The 22,191-nt window shown below is 37.2% G+C and overlaps 4 protein-coding genes and 1 long non-coding RNA gene across 13 annotated transcripts; 3 read left to right on the top strand and 2 right to left on the bottom strand.

The window, feature by feature from the left end:
• The first annotated feature begins 1,424 nt into the window (after nucleotides 1–1,424).
• On the top strand, nucleotides 1,425–4,288 carry LOC111809854 (protein PIN-LIKES 7). Of its 4 annotated transcripts, none has more exons than XM_023696307.2 (9): nucleotides 1,425–1,526; nucleotides 1,646–1,804; nucleotides 2,395–2,474; nucleotides 2,554–2,678; nucleotides 2,894–3,015; nucleotides 3,090–3,287; nucleotides 3,436–3,558; nucleotides 3,632–3,732; nucleotides 3,805–4,288. In XM_023696307.2, exons 2-9 carry the CDS (start codon nucleotides 1,670–1,672, stop codon nucleotides 4,166–4,168), a joined length of 1,248 nt encoding a protein of 415 aa, XP_023552075.2. In that variant the 5' UTR covers nucleotides 1,425–1,526; nucleotides 1,646–1,669; the 3' UTR covers nucleotides 4,169–4,288. The 4 variants fall into 4 exon arrangements, with proteins under 4 accessions (XP_023552075.2, XP_086973397.1, XP_023552074.2 ...); XM_087117271.1 differs by having other exon boundaries at nucleotides 1,448–1,518; nucleotides 3,858–4,288; XM_023696306.2 differs by having other exon boundaries at nucleotides 1,448–1,518.
• Nucleotides 4,289–5,782: 1,494 nt separating this feature from the next.
• Nucleotides 5,783–9,482, top strand: LOC111809722 (protein PIN-LIKES 7). The gene is made up of 8 exons (XM_023696116.2): nucleotides 5,783–5,948; nucleotides 6,024–6,103; nucleotides 6,163–6,287; nucleotides 7,459–7,580; nucleotides 7,677–7,859; nucleotides 8,438–8,566; nucleotides 8,646–8,746; nucleotides 8,820–9,482. Exons 1-8 carry the CDS (start codon nucleotides 5,814–5,816, stop codon nucleotides 9,181–9,183), a joined length of 1,239 nt encoding a protein of 412 aa, XP_023551884.2. The 5' UTR covers nucleotides 5,783–5,813; the 3' UTR covers nucleotides 9,184–9,482.
• A 285-nt stretch (nucleotides 9,483–9,767) lies between these two features.
• On the bottom strand, nucleotides 9,768–12,290 carry LOC111810585 (uncharacterized). Its single transcript, XM_023697314.2, has 2 exons — nucleotides 12,133–12,290; nucleotides 9,768–11,533 (listed from the first exon to the last, which is right to left on the bottom strand). Exon 2 carries the CDS (start codon nucleotides 11,443–11,445, stop codon nucleotides 10,342–10,344), a length of 1,104 nt encoding a protein of 367 aa, XP_023553082.2. The 5' UTR covers nucleotides 11,446–11,533; nucleotides 12,133–12,290; the 3' UTR covers nucleotides 9,768–10,341.
• Nucleotides 12,291–13,061: 771 nt separating this feature from the next.
• Nucleotides 13,062–17,297, top strand: LOC111810717 (uncharacterized). 6 transcript variants are annotated; one of them, XR_015411632.1, is made up of 4 exons: nucleotides 13,065–13,248; nucleotides 13,946–14,069; nucleotides 14,887–15,601; nucleotides 15,696–17,297. It is a non-coding gene; the product is annotated as an uncharacterized LOC111810717 (long non-coding RNA). The 6 variants fall into 6 exon arrangements; XR_015411633.1 differs by lacking the exon at nucleotides 13,065–13,248 and adding an exon at nucleotides 13,377–13,831 and having other exon boundaries at nucleotides 13,946–15,173; nucleotides 15,401–15,601; XR_015411631.1 differs by lacking the exon at nucleotides 13,065–13,248 and adding an exon at nucleotides 13,388–13,831.
• A 3,949-nt stretch (nucleotides 17,298–21,246) lies between these two features.
• Nucleotides 21,247–22,189, bottom strand: LOC111809721 (dirigent protein 2). Its single transcript, XM_023696115.2, has one exon. It carries the CDS (start codon nucleotides 22,016–22,018, stop codon nucleotides 21,401–21,403), a length of 618 nt encoding a protein of 205 aa, XP_023551883.2. The 5' UTR covers nucleotides 22,019–22,189; the 3' UTR covers nucleotides 21,247–21,400.
• Nucleotides 22,190–22,191: the final 2 nt, after the last annotated feature.

The raw sequence follows: 22,191 nt of genomic DNA, 5'->3' as shown, positions 1-22,191 counted from the left end.
AAGTGGTTTATTTATTCATTTATTTTCCTAAGGATGGGGTTTACCGTGTGATTTTTTTTAATTTAATAAATTTAAACAAAATATTTGTTTCAAAAAAACTTTTTAATAGATAATTTTATTTTATTTTTATATACAATCTACTCATATAATAAATCTCAAATTTCAATATTACAATATAATCTTTTATGCTTATATATAAAAGATATATATATATATATAGATAGATAGATAGATAGATAGATAGATAGATATAGATGAAACGAAGAATATAATTATTACCTTTGATTCTGTTTAGGTTCAATTTGTAGGTCATGTGTGTTAAATAGACGTCCACAAGTAGAATGAAGCTCTTCAAAAATAAAATAAAAAATATTTTACAAATTTATTAATTATCCGATGCTCGATAATTAATTAGTTTTTCTTTGAAAAGAAAATAGCGCCTATTTTTTCACAATTTATTTACAATAACTTTTAAAATATTTGAATTTGTTACTAATTCCAAACAAAAATAAATTTTTTATATAATTTTAAAAAAATTTCTTCCATTTAAAATGCAAGATTTTATTTTATTTTAGTCTATTCTTTATTCTTTATTCTTTATTCTTTATTCTTTATTCTTACATTTTAATTCATTATTTATTATTATTAATTCTACTATTATCATTTACTTTTTTAGTTAAGAAAGAAAAGGAAGAACATGTAAAAAAAAAAAAAAAAAAAAAAAAAAAAAAAAGAGTAAGATTTCGAAAAAGATTAAAGAAAACTAAATCCACATATAGCTTTTTCTTTCAGGCTTTCACTCAATGTTTTAAAATGCTGTTTGCTAGGAATAGACGTGAGATCTTACAATCCGTCCCTCTTCAAACCCCAGAGTCCTTGTTGTCTCTCGTTCCTTTCTCCAAATCGATGTGGGACTCCCACTAAATCCACCTCCTTCCGGGCCCAGCGTCTTTACTGGCACACCGCCTCGTGTCTAACCCCTCTTGGGTAACAGCCTCCTCGCTGGCATATCGCCCGGTGTCTGGCTTTGATACCATTTGTAACAGCCCAAGTCCACAGCTAACACATATTGTCCTCTTTAGACTTTCCCTTCAAGATTTTTAAAATGCGTTGGCTAGAGAAAAGTTTCTACATCCTTATAAACGTGTTTCGTTCTCCTCCAACCCAAGGTATGTCACAAACTGATTGTTTGATTGGATGATTAATTTAAGATATTTGAAAATAATATATTCGAAAATTAGATAAATGTATCTGATGTTGCACAAGAATAAGAATGTTGTAGTGGAACTTTTTAATTATTTAATTTCGGCTTCTCCAACCAATTTGGATTCCACCTTATCAGGTCTTATAAAATAAAAATTAAAAAATTAAAAAAAGTGTAGCATAGGAATAAATAATAGTAATTCCACCTCATTCTTTTTATTCTTATTACTCTCTCTTCCTCTATAAATACACAAATTTCATTGACAGTTCCAACCAAACCTCATTGTGGAGGGTCCACGTCAGCTATCACCCAAGGTTTGTTTGTATGTACTCTTTTTCTTTCTCGAATTTTTTAGTTCTAAAAATGGCAACAAATTAATACCCATTTCAAATTAGTTAATTAATTGTGGATTAGGCTAATTAATGTTCATTTGTTTTACAGAAGGACAACACATAAAAAAACATCATGGATTTGTTGTCCCTGTTGGAGGTGGCCTCCATGCCCAATTTACAGGTCCTCCTCATCTGTTTATTGGGAGCTTTCTTAGCCACTGATTACTGCACCCTTTTTCCTGCCCACGCTCGAACCTCTCTCAATAAGGTCGTTTTTTTATTATTTTTCTATTTCAATCTTTTATCTCTTCCAAATTTCTCATTTATTTTTTAAACTAGAATTTTCTGTGTCCATTGGATTCCTTCCCCGGAAAATTTATACTTCTTTTACTAAAAAATATTCGTTTAGAAAAAATATTTTAATGTATACTTTTTATTAAAAATATATTAATATTATTTATAAATATAATATGATATTGAACATACATGTAAAGTGACACAGACTGGATGAATCGGATTTGGGCAAGGTTGACGGGTTGGGATTGGGGACATGGATAAGAAATATAATGTGACAGCCAAGCCCAAGCTCAAGCCCAAACCCACCCCTAACAGATATTGTTTTCTGAGCTTTTACTTTTGGGCTTTCCCTCAAGATTGTTAAAACGTGTCTATTATAGAGAGGTTTCCACACCCTTATACAAAAATGTTCCGTTCTCCTCCACAGATGTGGGATCTCGCATATAATCTATGGTCTCGGCCCTGTTTAGCTAACGATGATAAATCTCGAAGGTTTAAAATTTGGTTAAATGGATATATCTAATGATTTTTTCTTTTTTTCTTTTTTTATGAGTGTGGCAGATTGTGTTTACTGTTTTCACTCCTTGTCTTATGTTCTCAAATTTGGTGAAAACAGTGACATTTGAAGACATTGTTTCATGGTAAACAGTCCTTTCTTTTGTTGTTGAAGCTAATTCAATGTTAATTAGTGTCATTATATATGTAAGAAATGAATTGCAGGTGGTTCATGCCAATCAACATTGGTCTCAACTTCCTAATTGGAGGAATTTTGGGATGGATAGTTGTTCAAATCTTGAGACCTGACCCATCTCTTGAAGGCCTCGTCATTGCTGCCTCTTCTGCAGGTTGCTTCTCGTTCATTACTTCTTTAAATATCATTATCAGTCGAATAGGGTCAACTCCAATAATTGTATGAGTTCATTGTCTATAAATTTTATGAATAAATAGTTTAGTGCAATAATTTCTACGAGTGTCTTGTAATATCTTCTCGATTAGCATTAATAACATGTGCAAGTGTTTCTTCATCCATTATTCACTTCATTTGTGTTCTTCGTGTTAGGTAACTTGGGAAACCTTCTCCTCATCGTCATCCCTGCTATCTGCAGTGAGCATGGCAACCCTTTCAGCGACCACGACACCTGCACTTCTCTTGGTCTCTCTTATGCTTCCTTTTCCAACGCGGTAAATAATCTATCTGTCGTTTAAATTTTTTTAACATGGTATCAGAGCGCCCTAATGAACTGGTGAGCTTTCAGCTAGGTGGGTTTTACCTCTGGACTTCTACCTACCACCTTGTCAAAACCTCCTCATTGCGACTGAAAGCACTTGAGCAGTTCAAAGCACCCGACCACGGCTCCAATGGCGACTTGCAAACCCACCTTCTCAGTGATCAAAATGGAGAACAAGCTCACCTTCGTCCTGCTTCAGTCTCATCAACCAAGACCCTCCAACAGGTTCCCCGTTTAAAATATACACCAATTGTTTGCGTTGTGTAGCTCTGTGCCTAAAATATTTAAATCATAATCTTAAAATATATAGCCAATGGACATTGGAGTTGACTATATCTGGCTAGTGATGATATTTTAACACTTAAGCTTTTAGGTTGAATCGCAAGAAGCCGTGGGCAATTTAGAGAAACGGGAAGCATCATCCGTTTGGGCTAAAACGTTGACGTTTTTGCGGATTCTTATTCAAGAGTTGATGGCTCCTCCAACATTAGGAGCGGTAAGTGGTGAATTATGAATACCAAAAATGATATAAGAGAAATGAATTAACTAACGTGTATGGTTATGATTAGATGGTCGGATTCATTTTTGGAGCAGTGGCATGGCTTAGACATCTCGTTGTTGGAGACAATGCTCCATTTCGAGCCATGCAAGCCGCTGCTATACTACTCGGGTAAATATTTTTTTAAACAAAATAGAAAGTTTATGAATATTTTTATTAATTTAGCTTGAATGTTACGGGAAGAAATGGGGCGATCCCGTGCACGACTCTGATACTAGGCGGGAACCTGATTCAAGGGCTGCGATCGTCAAAGGTGAAGGCAACGACGATCCTCGGAGTGATTGCGGTTCGGTACTTTGCGCTGCCGGCGATTGGAGTTTTGGTTGTGAAAGCGGCGGACAGGTTAGGATTTTTGGCGGCGGATCCTCTTTACCAGTTCTTGTTGATGATTCAGTACGCGACGCCGCCGGCGATGTCCATTAGCACAATGACTCAGCTGTTCGGCGTTGGTCAAGAGGAGTGCTCGGTTATTCTGCTTTGGTCCTATTTGGCTGCAGCTCTTTCTCTTGCTCTTTGGTCTGCACTCATCATGTGGCTCTTGTCTTGATCTCCTTTCTTCTTTCCATCACTATGCACAAACTTAAACAATTTATGGGTTGGTTTCCTAATACCACAACCAAAATGCTTCCATACTATAATCAAAATTTTCTATACCAATTATTATAACGGAAGCGGAAGCAAGATCAACTGCACACACGTATCCATAAATAGAAATTAAGCAAAGACACAAAGATTTACGTGGTTCAGAAACAAGAAATTTCTCTACCTCCACGGATAGCAACCAATCTTAATATTCAGAGTGTTTACAAAGTATATATCTCACTCTCACACTACAAAGTCTCTCAATCAAATTTCTCCCAAGTGTCACTCAAACTCTATATATCTCAACCGATGTGGGACCCAACGTCTTCGTTGGCACTTGTCTCCCTTCTCCAATTAACGTGGGACTCCCATTTAGGGCCTAACGTTATCGTTGGCACTCATACCTTCTCTAATCGATGTGGGACCCCCAATCCACCCCCTTTAGAGCTTAGCGTCCTTGCTGGCACACTTCCTCGTGTCCACCCCACTTCAAGGCTCAACCTCCTCATTGGCACATCGCCCGGTGTCTAACTCTATACCATTTATAGCGTCATAAGCCCACCCCTAGCAGATATTGTATCTTTGGACTTTTACTTTTAGACTTCCCCTCAAAATTTGTATTGGGTAGGGAGAAATTTCTATAATTTAAATTAATCTTTATATTTAAATCAATATGTACACGTAAACATTAATGATTTTAAAGGGAATTTTTAATTAAAAGGCTGAATAGATTCTGTCGAGTTTAAATTGGAACAATATATAAACTAATTTTTTAACTTCAAATTAGAAGAAACTTGTTAAGGTGATGATGGAGTGGATGACGTAGGTACATAATTAATTTATAAATACATATATATTTATTTGGGGGAGATTTTAAAAAATAAGAAAAAGAAAGGGAAAGGTGGGCCCAAATGTAATTGGAATCATAATTACAAACCTGCCCTTAACAGTTGCGTCAGATTATTTTTTTTGCAAAAAAAATAATTTTATAACTCTAAATTAAATTGAGTGATTATATCAATTTTAATTTTAAAATTTCAGTTTCAGCCCATTAAATCTTAAATTTGTATAATTATTAATAGTATTTAATGAGATTTCTTACCCTTCTTTCTGTGAGATCCTACTTTGATTGAGAAGCATTATATATATAAGAGTGCGAAAATCTCTCCTTTTACAACCATGAGGTTGATGACAACATATAAGATGCAAAAACGGACAATATTTACTAGCTAGATATACTTGGATTGTTACAGAAATTCATAAAGACAAGTTTCTGTCCTAAGAAGGCAGACCATAACAAAATAAGCAAATTTGAGTTTTAAGCTGTGGTTTGGTAGGCTAGAAGATATTTGGCTCTTCATGGAACCCAAAGAACCTTGCCTTTTCCGTGCACATGGTCCACGAACTCAACCAATCACGAGTAACTGATGCCTTCACAAGAGAAGAAAGAAGGTCCGAGTCAAATTTTTAATATATCTCTAATAAGATTTACTTAAGAATATTGATAATCCATTGTCTCGTAGCCAGGAAGGCTCTATCCTTCTCCCTCTTATACATACATATATATATATATAGTGCGAACCATTTCCGACCACCGATTTGTTAAAATCATGGGTTTGTTGTCATTATTGGAAGTGGCGTTCATCCCCAATTTGCAGGTCCTTCTGATGTGCTTAGTGGGGGCTTTTTTGGCAACTGATTACTCCAATCTTCTTCCGGCCCAGGCTCGAGCCTCTCTCAACAAGGTATTCTTCCCATTTTTCATAATTATCTTGCGCTTCCATCTCTTAATCGTATTAGGTTTTTGTTTGTTTGTGCAGATCGTCTTCGCTGTGTTCACTCCTTGTCTCATGTTCGCAAATTTGGCCCAAACAGTCACTTTTCAGGACATTGTTTCATGGTATGCCCTCTGATTTCAATGCTTTGTTTATTTTGTGTTGTTGATTTGGTGAGTTATAGGTGGTTCATGCCTGTCAACATTGCTCTTACCTTCCTGTTTGGATGGGTTTTGGGTTGGATAGTTATTAAGCTTCTCAAACCCAAGCCCTATCTTGAAGGCCTTGTCATGGCTGCCTCTTCTACTGGTTCGTTTTCTTCCTTCCCTTCTACTTTATTCGAGCTTAAACTTTTAGGTTAATTATGGAGATCCCACGTCGGTCGAAGAGGTGAACTAAGCATGGCTTATCAGAGTCTGGAAACCTCTCTCTATCAAACACGTTTTAAAAACTTGAGGGGAAGCCCAAAAGGGAAAGTCTAAAGAGGAGTTCGCGGTGGGCTTGGGCGGTTACAAATAGTATTAGAGTCAGACACCGGGCGGTGTACCAGCGAGGACGCTAGCCCTAAGAGGGTGGATTGTGAGATCCCACATTAGTTGGAGAGGAGAACGAAGCATTGATTATAAGAGTGTATAAACTTCTCTCTACCAAATGCGTTTTAAAACCTTGAGGGGAAGTTCGAGAGGGGAAGCCTAGAGAGGACAATATCTGTTAGAGGTGGACTTGGGCTGTTACAAATAGTATCAAAGCCAGAGCTAAGTAGTGTGCCAACGAGGATGCTGGTCCTTAAGGGGGTGGATTGTGGATCCCACATTGGTGGGAGAGGAAAACGAAACATTGCTTATAAGAGTGTGGAAATCTTTCTCTAATAGACGCGTTTTAAAACCTTGAGGGGAAGCCCGAGAGGGAGAACTTAAAAAGGACAATATCTGATAGGGGTGGATTTAAGCTGTTACAAATGGTATCAGAGCCAGACACCGAGCGGTGTACCAACGAGGACGCTGGCCCTTAAGAGGGGTGGATTGTGAGATCCCATATCGGTTGGAGAGTTCTTATAAGAGTGTGGAAAACTCTCTCTACCAAACGCGTTTTAAAACCTTGAAGGGAAACCCAAAAGGGAAAGTCTAAACAGTACAGTATCTACTCGGGGTGGGCTTGGGTTGTTACAAATGGTATCAGAGCCCGACACCAAGCAGTGTGCCAGCGAAGACGTTGGCTCCTAAGGGGGAAGATTGTCACCAAGCGGTGTGCCAGCGAGGACGTTGGCCTTCAAGGGAGGTGGATTGTGAGATCTCATGTCAGTTGGAGAGGAGAACGAAATATTGTTTATAATAAAGTGAAAACCTCTCTGTACCAGACACGTTTTAAAACCTTTAGCGGAAGCCCGAAAGGGAAAGGCTAAAGAGAACCATGTCTGCTAGCGGTAGACTTGTACTATTACAATTAGTGATTTAACACGGGTGAGTGTATGATTGTTTAGGCAACTTGGGATACCTTCTTCTCATCATTATCCCTGCTATTTGTGATGAAAATGGCACCCCTTTTGGCGACCATGATACCTGTTCTTCTCTTGGACTCTCTTATGCATCCTTTTCCATGGCGGTAGTTATTAACCTATCCAGTTTTAACTTGGGTGATTCAGTACAAATTTGGTATCATTTCTGTTTAATCTAATATCTTGAATCGGTGAACTTTCAGCTAAGTGGGTTTTGCCAATGGACTTATACTTACCATCTTGTGAAAACCTCCTCCTTGCGATTGAAAGCCTTGGAGGAGCCGTTGATATCACCCAGCCACGCCTCCATTGGCGACCTGCAAGCTCGCCTTCTCCATCAACAAAATGGCCCTGTTTCAGTCCCATCAAGCAAGGGCTTCCAAGAGGTAACTACTTATACTTACGATTGTGGGGTAGCTTACGACTCTCTATAATGTTATGATATTGTCTATTTTGAGTATAAGCTCTAGTGGTTTTACTCTCTATAATGTTATGATATTGTCTATTTTGAGTATAAGCTCTAGTGGTTTTTCTTTGGGATTACCCAAAAGACATACGAATGGAGATGTATTTGTTACTTATAAATCCCATGATCCTTCCCTAAATTAGCCAATGTGAGACTCCCTCTCAATAATTCTTTTCTCGAACAAAGTACACCATAAAGCCTCCCCTAAGGTCTATTGGAGCGCCCTCGAACAGCCTCCCCTTAATTAAGGTGCGACTCCTTTCTCTGGAGCAACAAAGTACCCCTTTATTCGACACTTGAGTCACTTTTGACTACGCTTTCGAGGGTCCCAACTTCTTTGTTCTAACACTTGAAGATTCTATTGGCATGATTAAGTTAAGAGCTTGACTCTGATACTGTAGTGTTGAATGAGACTTTATTACTAAAATACCTAAATTATTTTTCTAAAATCAATATGTTAATTGGTTCGTGGGATGGTGATAATATTTTAACTTGCAGATTGAATCCCAAGAAGTAGAGGACAGCTTAGAGAAACGGGAATCATCAACGTCGTCCATTTGGGCTAAAACGCTAGACTTTTTGCGCCGCATTGTTCAAGAGTCGATGACCCCTCCATCATTAGGAGCCGTAAGTAATGAGTATCCATTGTTGTTTATAGAGATGATTATGAATGCCAAAAATGATATGAAGAAATGATTATGAATAGCTTGTGGGGTTCATCTTTGGAGCGGTGTGGTGGCTTAGAAACCTGGTTGTTGGGGACAATGCTCCATTTCGAGTAGTCCAAGATTCTGTTCAACTGCTCGGGTAAATGGCTGAGTCTTTGTGTTTTAAAGGATGAAATTGGAGAGTGTTCTAAAGGGTTTTGTGTTGTGTGCAGAAATGGGACGATTCCTTGCACCACTCTGATAATGGGCGGTAACCTGACTCAAGGGCTAAGGTCGTCGAAGGTGAAGCCTAAGACCATTGTCGGAGTGATTGCGGTTCGGTACTTTGCGCTGCCGGCAATTGGGGTTTTGGTTGTGAAGGCGGCCGACACATTGGGGTGTTTGGCGGCGGATCCTCTTTACCACTTCATGTTGATGGTTCAGTACACCACGCCGCCGGCTATGTCCATTAGCACAATGACTCAGTTGTTCGGTGTTGGTCAAGAGGAATGCTCTGTTATTATGCTTTGGACCTATTTGGTCGCTGCCCTTTCTCTTGCTCTTTGGGGTGCAATCTTCATGTGGATCTTGTCTTGATTCTTTTTTTTCTTTTTATTATTAATTTTACTCCTGGCTGAGAGTATTAGAGCACGTGGCTAGGAACGGTAGTGTCGATTCAAATTCCTTCCCTTTGAAGATAGAAAAATCATGATCGGGATAATAGATCTAAAGCTGGGCGTGGGATAATAGATCTAAAGCTGGGCGTGGGATAATAGATCCAACGCTGGGCGTGGGTCTCTTTGTCAGAGTAGAATGGTCTCTCCCATTTTGTATTCGTTTGCTAATAGTGATCATATGATCGGTTGGAACAGAAGGAATATTTTTGTTTTCTTTCATATAGTCTTGATGATTACTATATTTGTTGATGAAAACAAGTTGAGTGATATTTATGCCCTAATATATTCCAAAAGGTCAGACACCGATTATATTGAAACTATATCTAAATGAGCATGTAGGTGATGACAAAATATGCGAAAATGACTTATTCTCGACAAGTTGATAGAGATCACCGACATTATTACAAAGCTGAGTTTCGCAGCTCAACTTAGTGACAGTGAACACAAGAACAGAGCACAAGGCTTCAAATACAACATTATCTATTTGAGCATAGAAAACAATAGTAGAAAACAATAGAAAAGGGACGCCTTCATTAACAAATAAGAGAAATTACAATGCTACAAGAAGCAAAGGTTTCCTCCTCTTAAAGGAAGATCCAGAGAATACAAATCTCAATCTCAATTAATCAATAAAAACAACACTATGAGAGTATAGAAGACTAGATGACCAACAAAAAGCAAACAGCTTGCCTTTTCCTGTACGTGATTAAGTGTAATATATTGATACAAGTGTAGCAGAACCATGAAAACGACCATCTACAGATCTTACCTACAGATACATGGGGATGCCTTTTTAGTATATTCAGCAATATATAATCAAATCAAAACAAAAATGCCTCTCTTATTTGGACTTCAAGCTCTGTGTCATAAAGGATACCTTTGGAACTCTGGAGAATATTCAAACACATAATATGAAATTTACAATGGTGTGTCCCAGTTCATTGTGAAACAAAATATGCAGGATGATCAAAAGGAAGACAGGCGGAGTAAAGCCGAATCTATAAGAAAAGCTGCACGGGTCCTACCTCGACTATCAACTTCTATGAGCACCAACCTTTTACCATATGTCGTATTCCGGTCATGACTGCATAACTTTATTTTGTTTGACAGAAAGAGGAGGATTAAACTCCTGGCATTTCCATACTGATGCGGATTCTATTGGCATCACGCCTTCGGTCGGGCTATCTACAGAATGTAAAATAACATTTTCAGATGTCGGGCTTTGCACACTCGATATTGGGGAACTTCCGTTATTCATATCTTCCTTGAGAGTTGTCTGATCCCTGAAAGAACAAATACTCAAGGGCAGTTTTTTAAGCTTTACTCTTCCCCTCTTTTTAACAGCGACACTAATATTGTCGCAAGTTTTCTCCTTCTGACTTGTCTCTGCTTCTCCATTATCCATCTCGGACTGATTGTTCTTCTCATCAGCTTTGAGCTTGCGTACTTCCTGAACGCTGCCCTCAGAGTCAGCCTCACTGGTTCTAGCATGCCCATTGCACCTGGGAGTAGGGTCCAACTCCTGTGAGATCACACAGTTGGAAACCTTAGTTTTCTCCGAACCAGGTGAACCTTTGAGCCTCTTATGTCTGTGGCCTCTAGCATCAGAACCAGATGAATTCTTCAAAATTCTTGGGGAGCTATTTATGGCTCGATGCAATTTGCGAGCTAACTCTTCATCTGTCTTGGTATTCTCAAGAGGTTGATATTTTGTGTATAGAAGCTGAACTGGGACATGTTTCTTCAGCTTGTTCTTTCTCAGGTTTATTTCTTTATAGGCTGCTTCTTCAGAAATGGTGGCAACCAAGTCCATGGCACTCTTTGCAGCCGCAACAGCCCTTGCTGCAATTGCCGCCTTCTCTTCAGCTGCTGCCCTGGCAGCCTCCGCAGCCTTCACAGCTGCAGCTGCAGCTGATCTTGAGGCCTCCACTATCTCTTCAGATGACAGGTTAGTATTTGAATGAGCACTCAACAGATTGTTAAGCCGCATGTTGAACTCAATAGATGTGAAGCCATAGGAAGGAGAGGGAGGAGGAGAACAAGAGGAGGAGGCAACTGGTGGCAGATTAAAAGTACCATCACCATCCGCACCTTGCTTTCTCAAGCCAGCAAGAAGGCGCTTTCTTGGCGGTAGAAGAACATCGGAATCGAGATGATTCACGTCACAGATGTTGGCCTCCATTCTTCTCCTTCCAAGTTATAGCTTTAAACATAAATCACTAATGTGTCGTCTCCACACGAACAAGAAACTGAGTTAACATTTACTTCCGCTGAAAAACAATCATAAGAATACAAAATTAGCTTCTAATTCTATTCCATCACAAATTCCATCAGACTCTAACATCAATCGGAAAACTCGGAAGCTATAAAATAACATCCAAATCAAACCATTTCTTCAGTAGTCAAAAGTAGAAATTAAAATTTGATGCTGCCACGATCTGGCAGAAGAGGAAGATCCCACAAAACGGATTGCCAATTTTACAAGGTTTTATGGGCAGAATCATCGCATGAATATCAACAGCATTTCAATTCGCGGGAAAAGTACTCAGAAACCGACATGGATATCCAATTGTGAAACAGAATAAAGATAAAGCAATCGCAACACAATCAAATGGGACAAACATGCAGAAAATGAAACCAGAATTAAACCAAAGAACGCAGTGAATACAGAAGGGGTCGAATTCCGCAATAACAGAAAGAAACAGGAGACATAGAAAGAACCTAATAACATGAAAAGGGCATCAGCCATGGATTCAAGGGAAGGGGGAGAAAAAGAGAGAGAGAGAGAGAGAGAGAAGAGCAGAAGGGTAATTGAGAGAATTGAAAAGGAAAGGGAGTGTTAAAGGAGATGAAGAAACAGAGCAAATACCTGATCTCTGGTACTGTAGAGGCGGGGAATTTACAAGGAAGAAGGTGTAATTAGGGTTTGGGAAGGAGGAAGAAGAAGAAGAAGAGAAGGAGAAGAAGAAAATTCAGGTCCAGAGGAAAACTGAAGATCATGTTTTAATATGATGCATATGCGTTGCCTAACAATAAAATTATAATATAAAAATAATATAAAAATAATATAAATAGAAATGCGAAAATTGGATTGGTTAATCAGGAGCCTTCGCTCTCTATTCCGTGCAACCTAACACCTTATTTATTTCTAATTTACCTTTTACTTTTATTTCATTTTCATCCTTAATTATTATTATTTTCATGTCACCCGATTATCCGAACAATCTAGACTATCCAATTCAAATTATAAAGGTTGGGTTCGGCTATATTTTTTTTAAAAGTTCAATTTGAATTTTTTAAAAAAATTTAAAATTTTCGATTTGGTTCGTGAGCTAGGAGGTTCACAGCTCAATCCAACGTTACCCTAGTTTTAAAATTGTTACGATGATTACTTCAACTGAAGTTATAAGTACGTAAAATGAGGTTCGGTTAGGTATAAAGTCATTTATTATTGACATTTGGACGTGTCGTTGCATTAGATGACGTGAGCTGCTTAGTCTGGTAAGGAACGTGTTGACTTTTCCATCCATTTAATGATAATACCGTGAATAAGATATTAATTACTATTTCAAAAGTCAATAATTAAATTTTTGTTCGAGAAATAATGTGAGTTTTTCAGATATATTATTTATTATGAATTTTATTCAACGGTTTAGAAAAAATTAAATTGGATAGTTTTAGAAGCTAAAATTATAATAATAATTTCTAAATTTAAGAACTTTGGTAAAGTTGGAAATTCAGCTTAAAAAAAAAAAAAAAAAAACTCTCGAACCGACATGTCGTCTGTACTAACTAGCACCGTCCCTGCATTGGGGAAGTTCTAAACTGCGCTTTACGGCGGTATGCTTGAATACGCCACTCGGCACGGCCATTTTTCTTTCACTCCATGCGGCGGAGCACAGACGTCTCGAAGAGGAATTGGCTTTTGAGTTAGTAATGTTCAGGCCTCCGAACCGTCGGCAAATGTGGCGGCAGCGCCATCTCGGTAAGAAGAGTGGATACTGCACTAACATGTGAGAATAGTTTTTGGGATGTTGACTGAAATGGAGTAAGATTGTAGTTACAAAAGTCTTCTGTGTAGGGTTTTTTTAAGGCTAATTTCGATAAGAACTCATTGCTTTTCATGAATCTTCCTAAACTTCACAAGCAAGAGAGCAAATCGAGTATAGTCTTCATTGGCATTTTTGTTAACTTTCAGTTTTGCGTAAATGCGCAGTTATTTGGTAATTGTTGCTTTCGCGTGTGCTCTTTTTCTGAAAACCGGTTGAAAGTACGCTAAACTGTTCATAATTTATAGAAATGAGTGAAGTAAATCGAATATCAGGACTTTTGAAATTGCTGAATGAATTGATGTTGAAAAAAAAAGCATGGAATTGGTTCGGGCGTTACCATATCTCCGAGAAGAAGTTCTATCTTCACACGCTTCTATGTCCATGATTTGCTTTATTAGGGGACTGGGAAGGCTTAGATTAGAAATTCAAGCTTCTGTAGTGAAATCTTGCATCATTTGTCCAAGTGCTCTCGCCATTGGAACCTTTCAGAAAATGCAATTAATGTATTAAGTTCTGGTGAAAATAATGAACTCTTGATCTTTCTGTTTATCTGCTAATTGTTCTCCTATTCTTCTACTTCTTCTTGTTTCCCATTTGATATTTTTCCTTATTAATGCACCGTAATGCCAGATGGGATTATCAAGCCCTTGCCGAGGTGTGTTCGTAGTTCTGCGCGTGCTAGTGTTATTCCCTATGGTGTCAGAAGGTCGTGGAAGAGCTTATTCATAATACCTTGAATGCTGATGGGTGGAAGGTATGGCGTCCTCTAATCAGCCATCATATATTATTGTTCTACGCTGAGGCATTGGGTTGCTTACTCTCCCAAGTAGGAAGTAAAGCGTTTTATTACTAGCTATCTATGCTAAGGTAAGTTAATCCGGTTGGGAGTATACGGAATACTTGAACTTAGATATTCATCCATCTTGCTCCTAAAACAGTCCCAACTCGTGCACTATGAATCAGAGCCTGCCATGACAGTTTGTTTCTTAGTCATTCATCACCGAGCACATTTCTTCTACAAGAGAAAAACTGACCTTTATGGTTGATTGATTCTCTTTACAAAGAGAATAAATTTAGTTACTGAACTTAGTTTATTTTACATCCTTAAGCTTCCTTGTTCCTTAGTGTAGTCTCGGTCCATAGTTTCAGACTCCGTTCCAACTAGCCTACCTAGTATATATCCACAGTTGACGTGACTCCGTACTGACGCCTTTCCCTTTGTAAACGGCTAAGTGACTTTGTAACCTTAACGTAATGATTTTCGTACTTTCTTTCTTACTATATCATATCATAGGCCTTTTGTCGGGCTTTCGTCCCTTTGCCTCCATAAGTTTTTGTTGGCACTAATAAGTTTTAACTTTGTTACCTGTCCTATTGTTTGAACTAAATAATGATGATTTGACATGAGTAGCACAAAACAGTAGGCTAGCTAGACACAATAAGAGCGCGACCAGATAAAAAGAAAACTGGTTTAGTATGTATACAGTTTCTCTGTGTCATGTTGTGCGGAACCATTACTTGGTGGTTTCATTTTGGAATCCAGAATTAAATTTGAGATGCTTGGCTTGCAGGATGGGGATGGTGTTTGTGATGTCCTACATTGGTTGGGGAGGAGAACAAAACACCCTTTATAAGGGTGTGGAAACCTTCCCCTAGCATACGTGTTTTAAAGCCTTGAGGGGAAGCCCGTAAGGGAAAGTCCAAAGAGGACAATATCTACTAACAGTGGGCCTGAGTTGTTACAGTGTTGATAGATGTTATAATTGGATGGGTTAAACAATGAGTACTTAGCTTTTCCAACGAAAGGAAATGGTGCAAGAAAGGGCTGAATCTGCTATGGCTTTCACGACCATCTCTTGTAAGTGGTGCAAGGATGTTTAGATGAACTATGTCAATAAGTTTGGGTGATATGCATATGGCATGCTTGATGTGATTTTCTTATCGACAAGTGCTGAAAAGTAGAATTCTAAGGAAGGAAATAGACATCTTAGCAAGCTGGAAAATACTTAATGAATTTGGATTTACTACCTTGGTGAGTTTATGCGAGCTCAACCGAACCTATCCCCTCTTTTTTTGTGATTCAAGGGAAGTCGTAACAAGGTATCCATGGGGGAACCTTATTCAATAGCTTTATGCAGTGACATTGAAATTTCATGATCTCATCAAGATACCCAAGGTGGAACGTTTGGCTTCCGAGGATAGGCATTTGCTTCGATTTCAGATGTATCGGTGGTGATCATAACCAAAGCATGTGGGAGGGAAAATGGATATTGTAAAGTCATGAAGGTACAGAGGTCTACAGCTATTTAGTAATGGAGCAATATAGGGCTCATATTTTGTTGTCCTAAAAAGTAATTAACTTTTATTCTGTTCGTCACAGGGTTGCAAATGCTTGTGTCTTGGAATTGATGATGATATGGAAGATGTTGGTACTACTGGTAACAGTTTCATCATCCCTCAATTATATTATATTGTGAAAATCGCTTACCATGCTTTAAGACCTTGCTAGTGCTTGTATCTGCGGGGGCAGAGTCAGATTTTCATGGGGAGGGGCAATACTTCATATTCTAACTACACACATCATACAATCTTTCGATGGGCAAATTAGAGAGAAAACCTTTTTCTTATATATATAGATATATAGTTTTTTAATCCAAAACAAACTAAGGGTATCTAATCAGCTCTTTGGTGTTTGGATATCTGGGTATGTGTGAGATCCCACATCGATTGGAGAGGGGAACGAGTGTCAGCAAGGATGTTGGGCCCCTCATGGGGTGGATTGTGAGATCCCACATTAGTTGGAGAAGGAACGGAACATTCTTTACAAGGGTGTGGAAATCTCTCCCTAACAGATGCATTTTAAAAACCTTGAGAAAGTCTAAAGAGTACAATATCTGCGAGTGGTGGGCTTGGGCGTATATATATATATATATTTGTGATAAAAACCATCTTGGATTGATCTAGTGGCCAATAATAGTTATTGATACAATAAAGAGCTTGGAGGGAATGGTAAAGAACAGGTCAAATAAAGATCTAGCAAGTAATTATTTTATCTTGGCACCTAAATGTTGTAGGATCAGATAGGTCCCATAAGATTAGTTGAAGTGGGAACTAGCCATCTAGAATCACAGATATTTTTCAACAAAAGAATTAGTGACTACCGTTGAAGAAATTACTTCCATCATGTAGTGTTGACTTCTTTGGCGCTAAATAGACCTAAGACTTCGTGCACTTCTCTGCTTATCGTCTCATTTCCAAGCGATGAGTAAACAGTCTGTCGATTGTTAGTGCTATATGTGTATTTTCATTTACATCTTTCACTAGAAAGTTTTTCTTTGATAATTATTCGTAACAACGCAAGTCCACCGCTAGTAGATATTATTCTTTTTGGACTTTTTTCTTTTGGATTTTCTCTCTAGGAAGAAGTTTCTATCCCCTTATAAGAAAGTTTGGATGCAAGAGACTCTTTTGTTACCTTCAGAGTGCTTCATCATTAGTGAACTAAAGCATATTTCTCTGTTTCCATATTCGTAATTTTCGAGTCTCTCTTCATAGTTTTGTTTATATATTTTTTTCTTTATTTTCCCCTCTTTTTTTGAGGGTTGGAGGAGGAGGAAGTGACCAATAATTGACAAGTTTGAGCTGTTAAATGTGCAACGCGCCCATGGACAACCAACGACGGTACCAACTTGTGAACATGGAGGCATTGCACAAGCAGCTAAGGGAGTGGGAAGTATAGGACAAAAATGGTTCAAATGGAACGAGGAATGGTCTGCAGCAACGGGAGATGAGCACTGAACGGATTTTGTGTTAGGAATTACGAACCTCTACAATAGTATGATATTGTCCACTTTGAGCATAAGCTCTCTGACTTTTCTTTTGGTTTTCTCAAGAAATCTCGTACCAACGAAGACGTATTCCTTACTTATAAACCTATGATCAACCCCTTAATTAGTCAATGTGGGACTCGTTCTCCCAACAATCTTCACCATGTTGTGCTTAAGTTAGGCCGAAGGTTTACAGTAATAGCAAGGAGGGGAGGAAGTAATAAAGAAAAATTTCTCCCCATTACCAAAAACAGCAGAAACCTTGTTCCTTACCAAGTTAGCCCCCTATTGATTTTCTTTTTACTATGTGTGAGAGGGAATTACATTTAAGTTCAAACTTATAATCTTTGAGATGATTTTTTTTTTTCTTTTTTTTATAAAAATAATCTCTATTAACATTTAAATTGTGAAAATATATTCACCTAGTGCTTTACCTTCCTTGCATAGAAATTATTAGGATTATTATTTAACTATTTTTAATAAAAATTAATTTTAGAGAACAAAAAAAAAAAAAAAATTAGAAAGATACGGTAATTCGGCATCATACATATTTGATATTTGTTCGAGGATTATTATTTAACTATTTTTAATAAAAATTAATTTTAGAGAACAAAAAAAATTAGAAAGATACCATTGGTAATTCGGCATTATACATATTTGATATTTGTTCGAGCTAGCACAGAAGATCAAAATTGTATTTTAAAAGATACGATTCGTAATTTGACATCATACATATAGCTAACTCATTTGAAAATTTTTTTTAGAATAATCTTCTAAGAGAAAATATTTTTTTATGAGCTAAATATTAAGTTATACCTTAAATTATTTTGTTTTTATATTTTCATTTTTTTAAAAAATTAATTGGTTCAAAATTTATTTACCTATTTTGCTAATGACATTTAATTTTCATAATAATGTTTTTTGGGTTAAGTTTTAATTATTTAAATATTGCAAAACAGAGGAATGGGATAAGGAACAATAATTTAGACAGCAAATGCCATGCATTTCCCCCCCAAAAATAGCCCAAAATAATTTTAAAAATCCGAAAAAGGACTTTATAACTAATATTTGACAAATTATGTATATGCACATAGCCTTTTATAGTAACCTAAATAATACCAAAATACATTTTTGGTCAAAATAAATTTAATTACTTCATTACCATTAAAATACAAATTTCAAATATTTATGCTATTAATTACTTAAATATATCATCATCCAATTCAAATATTTTTATCGCTAACACGACTTAATTAAATCAAGATGAATTTAACGAAATTTAAAATTTTAAAATGAAAGATCATGACTCGGAACGAATATAATCACAATAACAAGAAAAACATATCGTTCCAATATCTCTCTCAATTAATTTGATCATAGTTCCGTTAAATTAAAAAATATATATATATTAGATTATGATGGAACTCCAAACATGTTGGATTTATGTTGGATTTACCTCGTACTTGTTTTACATAATGTCTAAAATTTGAGTATAAATAGAGACATAACCCTAAGACAGCCATCATCCACCAATAGCTATCTTCTTATTGCATATTCATCCCTTTTGCTCCATTCTCAATTCTTTCATTTCCTTCCTTTTGTCTCTTGCAATGGAGAAGAACACCAATGCCAATGCCAATGCCAATATCAATGTCGATGCCGATATCAATACCGTCCCAGAGTCGACCTCTCCCGACCAACGCCACGGCCGAGAAACGTCTCCAATGGTGGTTTCTCCACCACCCGCTAGCATCGACGACAATAGCCCTACTCCTCCCGTCATCAACCTCTCGTCCGTAGCGCCCGCCCCAGAAAGAGCTACAACAGGCGACGTGGGAACGTCGTCGTCGTCGTCGACACATGGTCATGTGGGAGGCGGTTCGAACAAGGAGGTAGGGAAGAAGAGAGGGCGAGGAGACGGAGGAGAGCAGCAGCAGCAAGTGAAGGCTGCAAAGAAGAAGGGAGAGCTAACGGAGGTCCCAAAAGGTGACCCAAAATGTGCGACTTGTAATAAAGTGTTCAAATCGTGGAAAGCACTTTTTGGACACTTGAGGTCTCACCCGGAACGGACATACCGTGGGGCTCTTCCGCCGCCAACCGCCGCGGAGCTCGATATCCGCCACTGTCAGCAGCAGTTCGCTTCCACTTTGCTGACGGTGGCTCAGGGAGTGGCGGCGTCTAGAAGAGGGTTGGATATTGATCTCAACCAGCCCTCCGCTGCTGAGGAGAGTGAGTCGCCTGAGAAGAGCGGCGGCGTGGGGTTCGATCTCAACGTGGAGCAGCCGCCGGAGAGTGATAACGATGAGTAATAATATCCAGAATTAACACATCTTTGTAAATTCATCCAATTTCAAATTTTGAAGAAATTATGCCCAAACGGTTACATCATGCATGCATCTTCAGGATCCCTGCATTTCCAAAATTTTAATTAATTAATTAATTAATTAATTCATTCATTCATTCATTTTAAACACATAAATAAATAAATATATATATATATATAAAAAGTATGGAACAATATTTTCTATTTAATAAAAAAAATTAATCAAAGTATGAACTCGTGTGGAGACTAGAGAGGTCCATTTATCTGTATGGTCAGCTCTGAACATAGTGAAAAACATCTCTCACACCGTTTGGGACAACAATTATTTCTCCGGATAAAATATATATTATATATATTTTGAATATTCAAATTTGAGGGGTTAAAAATTATATTCGACAATATATTATATTTTTCCTAATTAAATATTCTTATATTTATTTTACATTCTATTAAAAAATTATTTGAAATTAGTATTTTTTTTTTAATAATAATATATAAAAAAATGCAAAATAAGAGGTGGAGACGAAGGAGAAAGACTTTCTCATCTCCGTCTCGTAAGCATCTCTTTCAGTGACAAAAAGAAATGAGAAAATAAATTATTCATGAAAATACATTTCATATTATCGAAAAAAAATAATTTTGAGTTAAATACTAAAAATTTCAGACAATTTGTTAAAGATCGAGACATTAAAAAAATATTTAAGAAAAGAAAAAGAAATGAACTTGATAAAGTATAAGAAAGAAAGGAGAACTAACCTATAGTTGTCGATAACGAGATTTATCTGTTGATAATAGTTTCTTCGTCCTCTAAATCAAAACTTCAATAAAATGAAGACGAGGGCCACTCTCGACTCTTAATTCTTCGGGTATATATTTTTGTGAGTGGCGAATATTAACATTGGTTCGTTTGTTCTTATATAATAGTCGATTTGTGTTTTTAATAAGGCAACTTAATTAATACTCATCGATATTTCAAATATTCATTTTTATCGAATTTACGATTTAGATGTGGCATTGCTATGTTAAGAATTGCGCATTAAAGTTTAACAACTAATTTTTTTTACGAATCCTTGAACAATATTTGTTGGAATTAAAATTAAATAAAAAAATGACCGATCGAATGTGGAAAACAATAATATAACGAAGATTGACCGTGTTTTTCTTATCAAATTTTGTCTTTAGACATAACTTAATTTTATATTTTATTTATTATCGTAGGTGAAATAATTTTATCAATAAATAATTAAAAGTTTATATTGAAAAATAAAATGTATATATTAAAATTTTTATTTAAAATGACTATTTTTCAAAAAATAATAAATGAAAAAAAAAAAATTCGGTACGAAACTCAATCCCTACTAATTTTCCGTAAGAATCCCTATTCCGATCACTGCACAAATAAATGGAAAATTTCACAGAGATAAGAACGTGAATGACTTCTCCATCCCGCCCCGTCTCACGAGCGTCTTTTAACTGTGACATGACTCTTCTCAATAGAAATAAAATCACGAGGGTATTTGTGATTTTCTTTTCTTTATCTACTTAAACTCTTAGTTTTAATTTTTTTTTAATAGGATAAATTTATTTTCCTCTTTTTATTTAATATATCTTATACTAAATACAAATTTCAACCTTTTAAATTTTATTTTATTTTTTCTTTTATATTTAATATTAATATTAATTTAAAATTTCACTCTAATAATACAATATTAATTAATGAAATTTAATTAATTAATCTTCACAAATTAGTAACCGGGTTTATATATATATATATATATATATATATATATATATATATATATATTTACTTATATTAAGAATATTAATATTTAGGAGAGAAAATGGGAGATGCTCAATTGAGCTTATTACACAAATATTCATAAAGCTACTGAGAATTTAAAAATAAACCTGAAATTTTGTATAAAGTAAAGTAAATTATGCGTAGGGCGGCCAGTAAATATGAAATTCCAACTTGTAAACCACCGTGATTCCGACCAGATCCACCGGAGATGACGTCACGTAGCCTTGTACGAACAAGAAATCTCCGGTCCCTCCGACAATGGGGTGGTTCGACGGTTTAACATTATGGGTCCCACCCACGATGGAGAGCGAACCGGTATGGTTCCTCAAACGCAAGCTGATCTTCGCTATGCTAAGGCTTCGCAAGCCATCGAGGCTAGAGGTTATGGAGGTTCCCTCCGACGTGCCGACCAGCTTCGATGCTCGGTCGGGAGCCGTGGTTAAAGGGTCATGAAAAACAAACATGGTGCCAAATGGTGTGGTGGTTTGGCTCACTCCTGGGCCAGCCACCCCCGGCACGATGAAGTAGCCGGTTTTGTTGATTGTTTCGTGCTGGAAGAGGGAGAAGTGGAGTGACCGGAGGTGGAGGTGGGGATGGTGGGGATGGTGGGCGGCGTTGGGCTCGGCCAGCGCCGGCGAAGATAAGAGGGAGGAGAGAATTAGAGTGAAAAGGGTAGAGAGAATGAGAGAGGGTGGTGGTGGTGGTGCCATGGTGGTGATTATGGCGGGTGAAAGATCAATGCTTTGGCGCATGAGTTAAATTAAGGAGAGAGCCGACAAAAGTAGTGGTTGGAAGGTTAGTGGACTTGACTTGGGTCTTATTGGTGCTAAGATTTTAAGGTCAAGGTGGGAGACGTGTGGAATCCAAACCCCATTTTCACCTAAAACGCAGTTTAAAAACACGTATACGAGGGGAGAGAATACTT

The sequence above is a fragment of the Cucurbita pepo genome, chromosome 14 (assembly GCF_057944985.1).
Source record: "Cucurbita pepo subsp. pepo isolate OVF chromosome 14, ASM5794498v1, whole genome shotgun sequence".
Lineage (NCBI taxonomy): Eukaryota > Viridiplantae > Streptophyta > Magnoliopsida > Cucurbitales > Cucurbitaceae > Cucurbita > Cucurbita pepo.
This window is presented reverse-complemented; position numbering and strand designations above follow the sequence as displayed.

Coding starts and splice junctions, on each gene's coding strand:
- LOC111810585 (XM_023697314.2), bottom strand. CDS start 11,445: ATGGAGGCCAACATCTGTGACGTGAATCATCTCGATTCCGATGTTCTT.
- LOC111809722 (XM_023696116.2), top strand. CDS start 5,814: ATGGGTTTGTTGTCATTATTGGAAGTGGCGTTCATCCCCAATTTGCAG. Junction 6,288..7,458: donor CATGGCTGCCTCTTCTACTG/GTTCGTTTTCTT, acceptor ATGATTGTTTAG/GCAACTTGGGATACCTTCTT. Junction 8,567..8,645: donor CCCCTCCATCATTAGGAGCC/GTAAGTAATGAG, acceptor GATTATGAATAG/CTTGTGGGGTTCATCTTTGG.
- LOC111809854 (XM_023696307.2), top strand. CDS start 1,670: ATGGATTTGTTGTCCCTGTTGGAGGTGGCCTCCATGCCCAATTTACAG. Junction 2,475..2,553: donor TTTGAAGACATTGTTTCATG/GTAAACAGTCCT, acceptor AATGAATTGCAG/GTGGTTCATGCCAATCAACA. Junction 3,016..3,089: donor ATGCTTCCTTTTCCAACGCG/GTAAATAATCTA, acceptor GTGAGCTTTCAG/CTAGGTGGGTTTTACCTCTG.
- LOC111809721 (XM_023696115.2), bottom strand. CDS start 22,018: ATGCGCCAAAGCATTGATCTTTCACCCGCCATAATCACCACCATGGCA.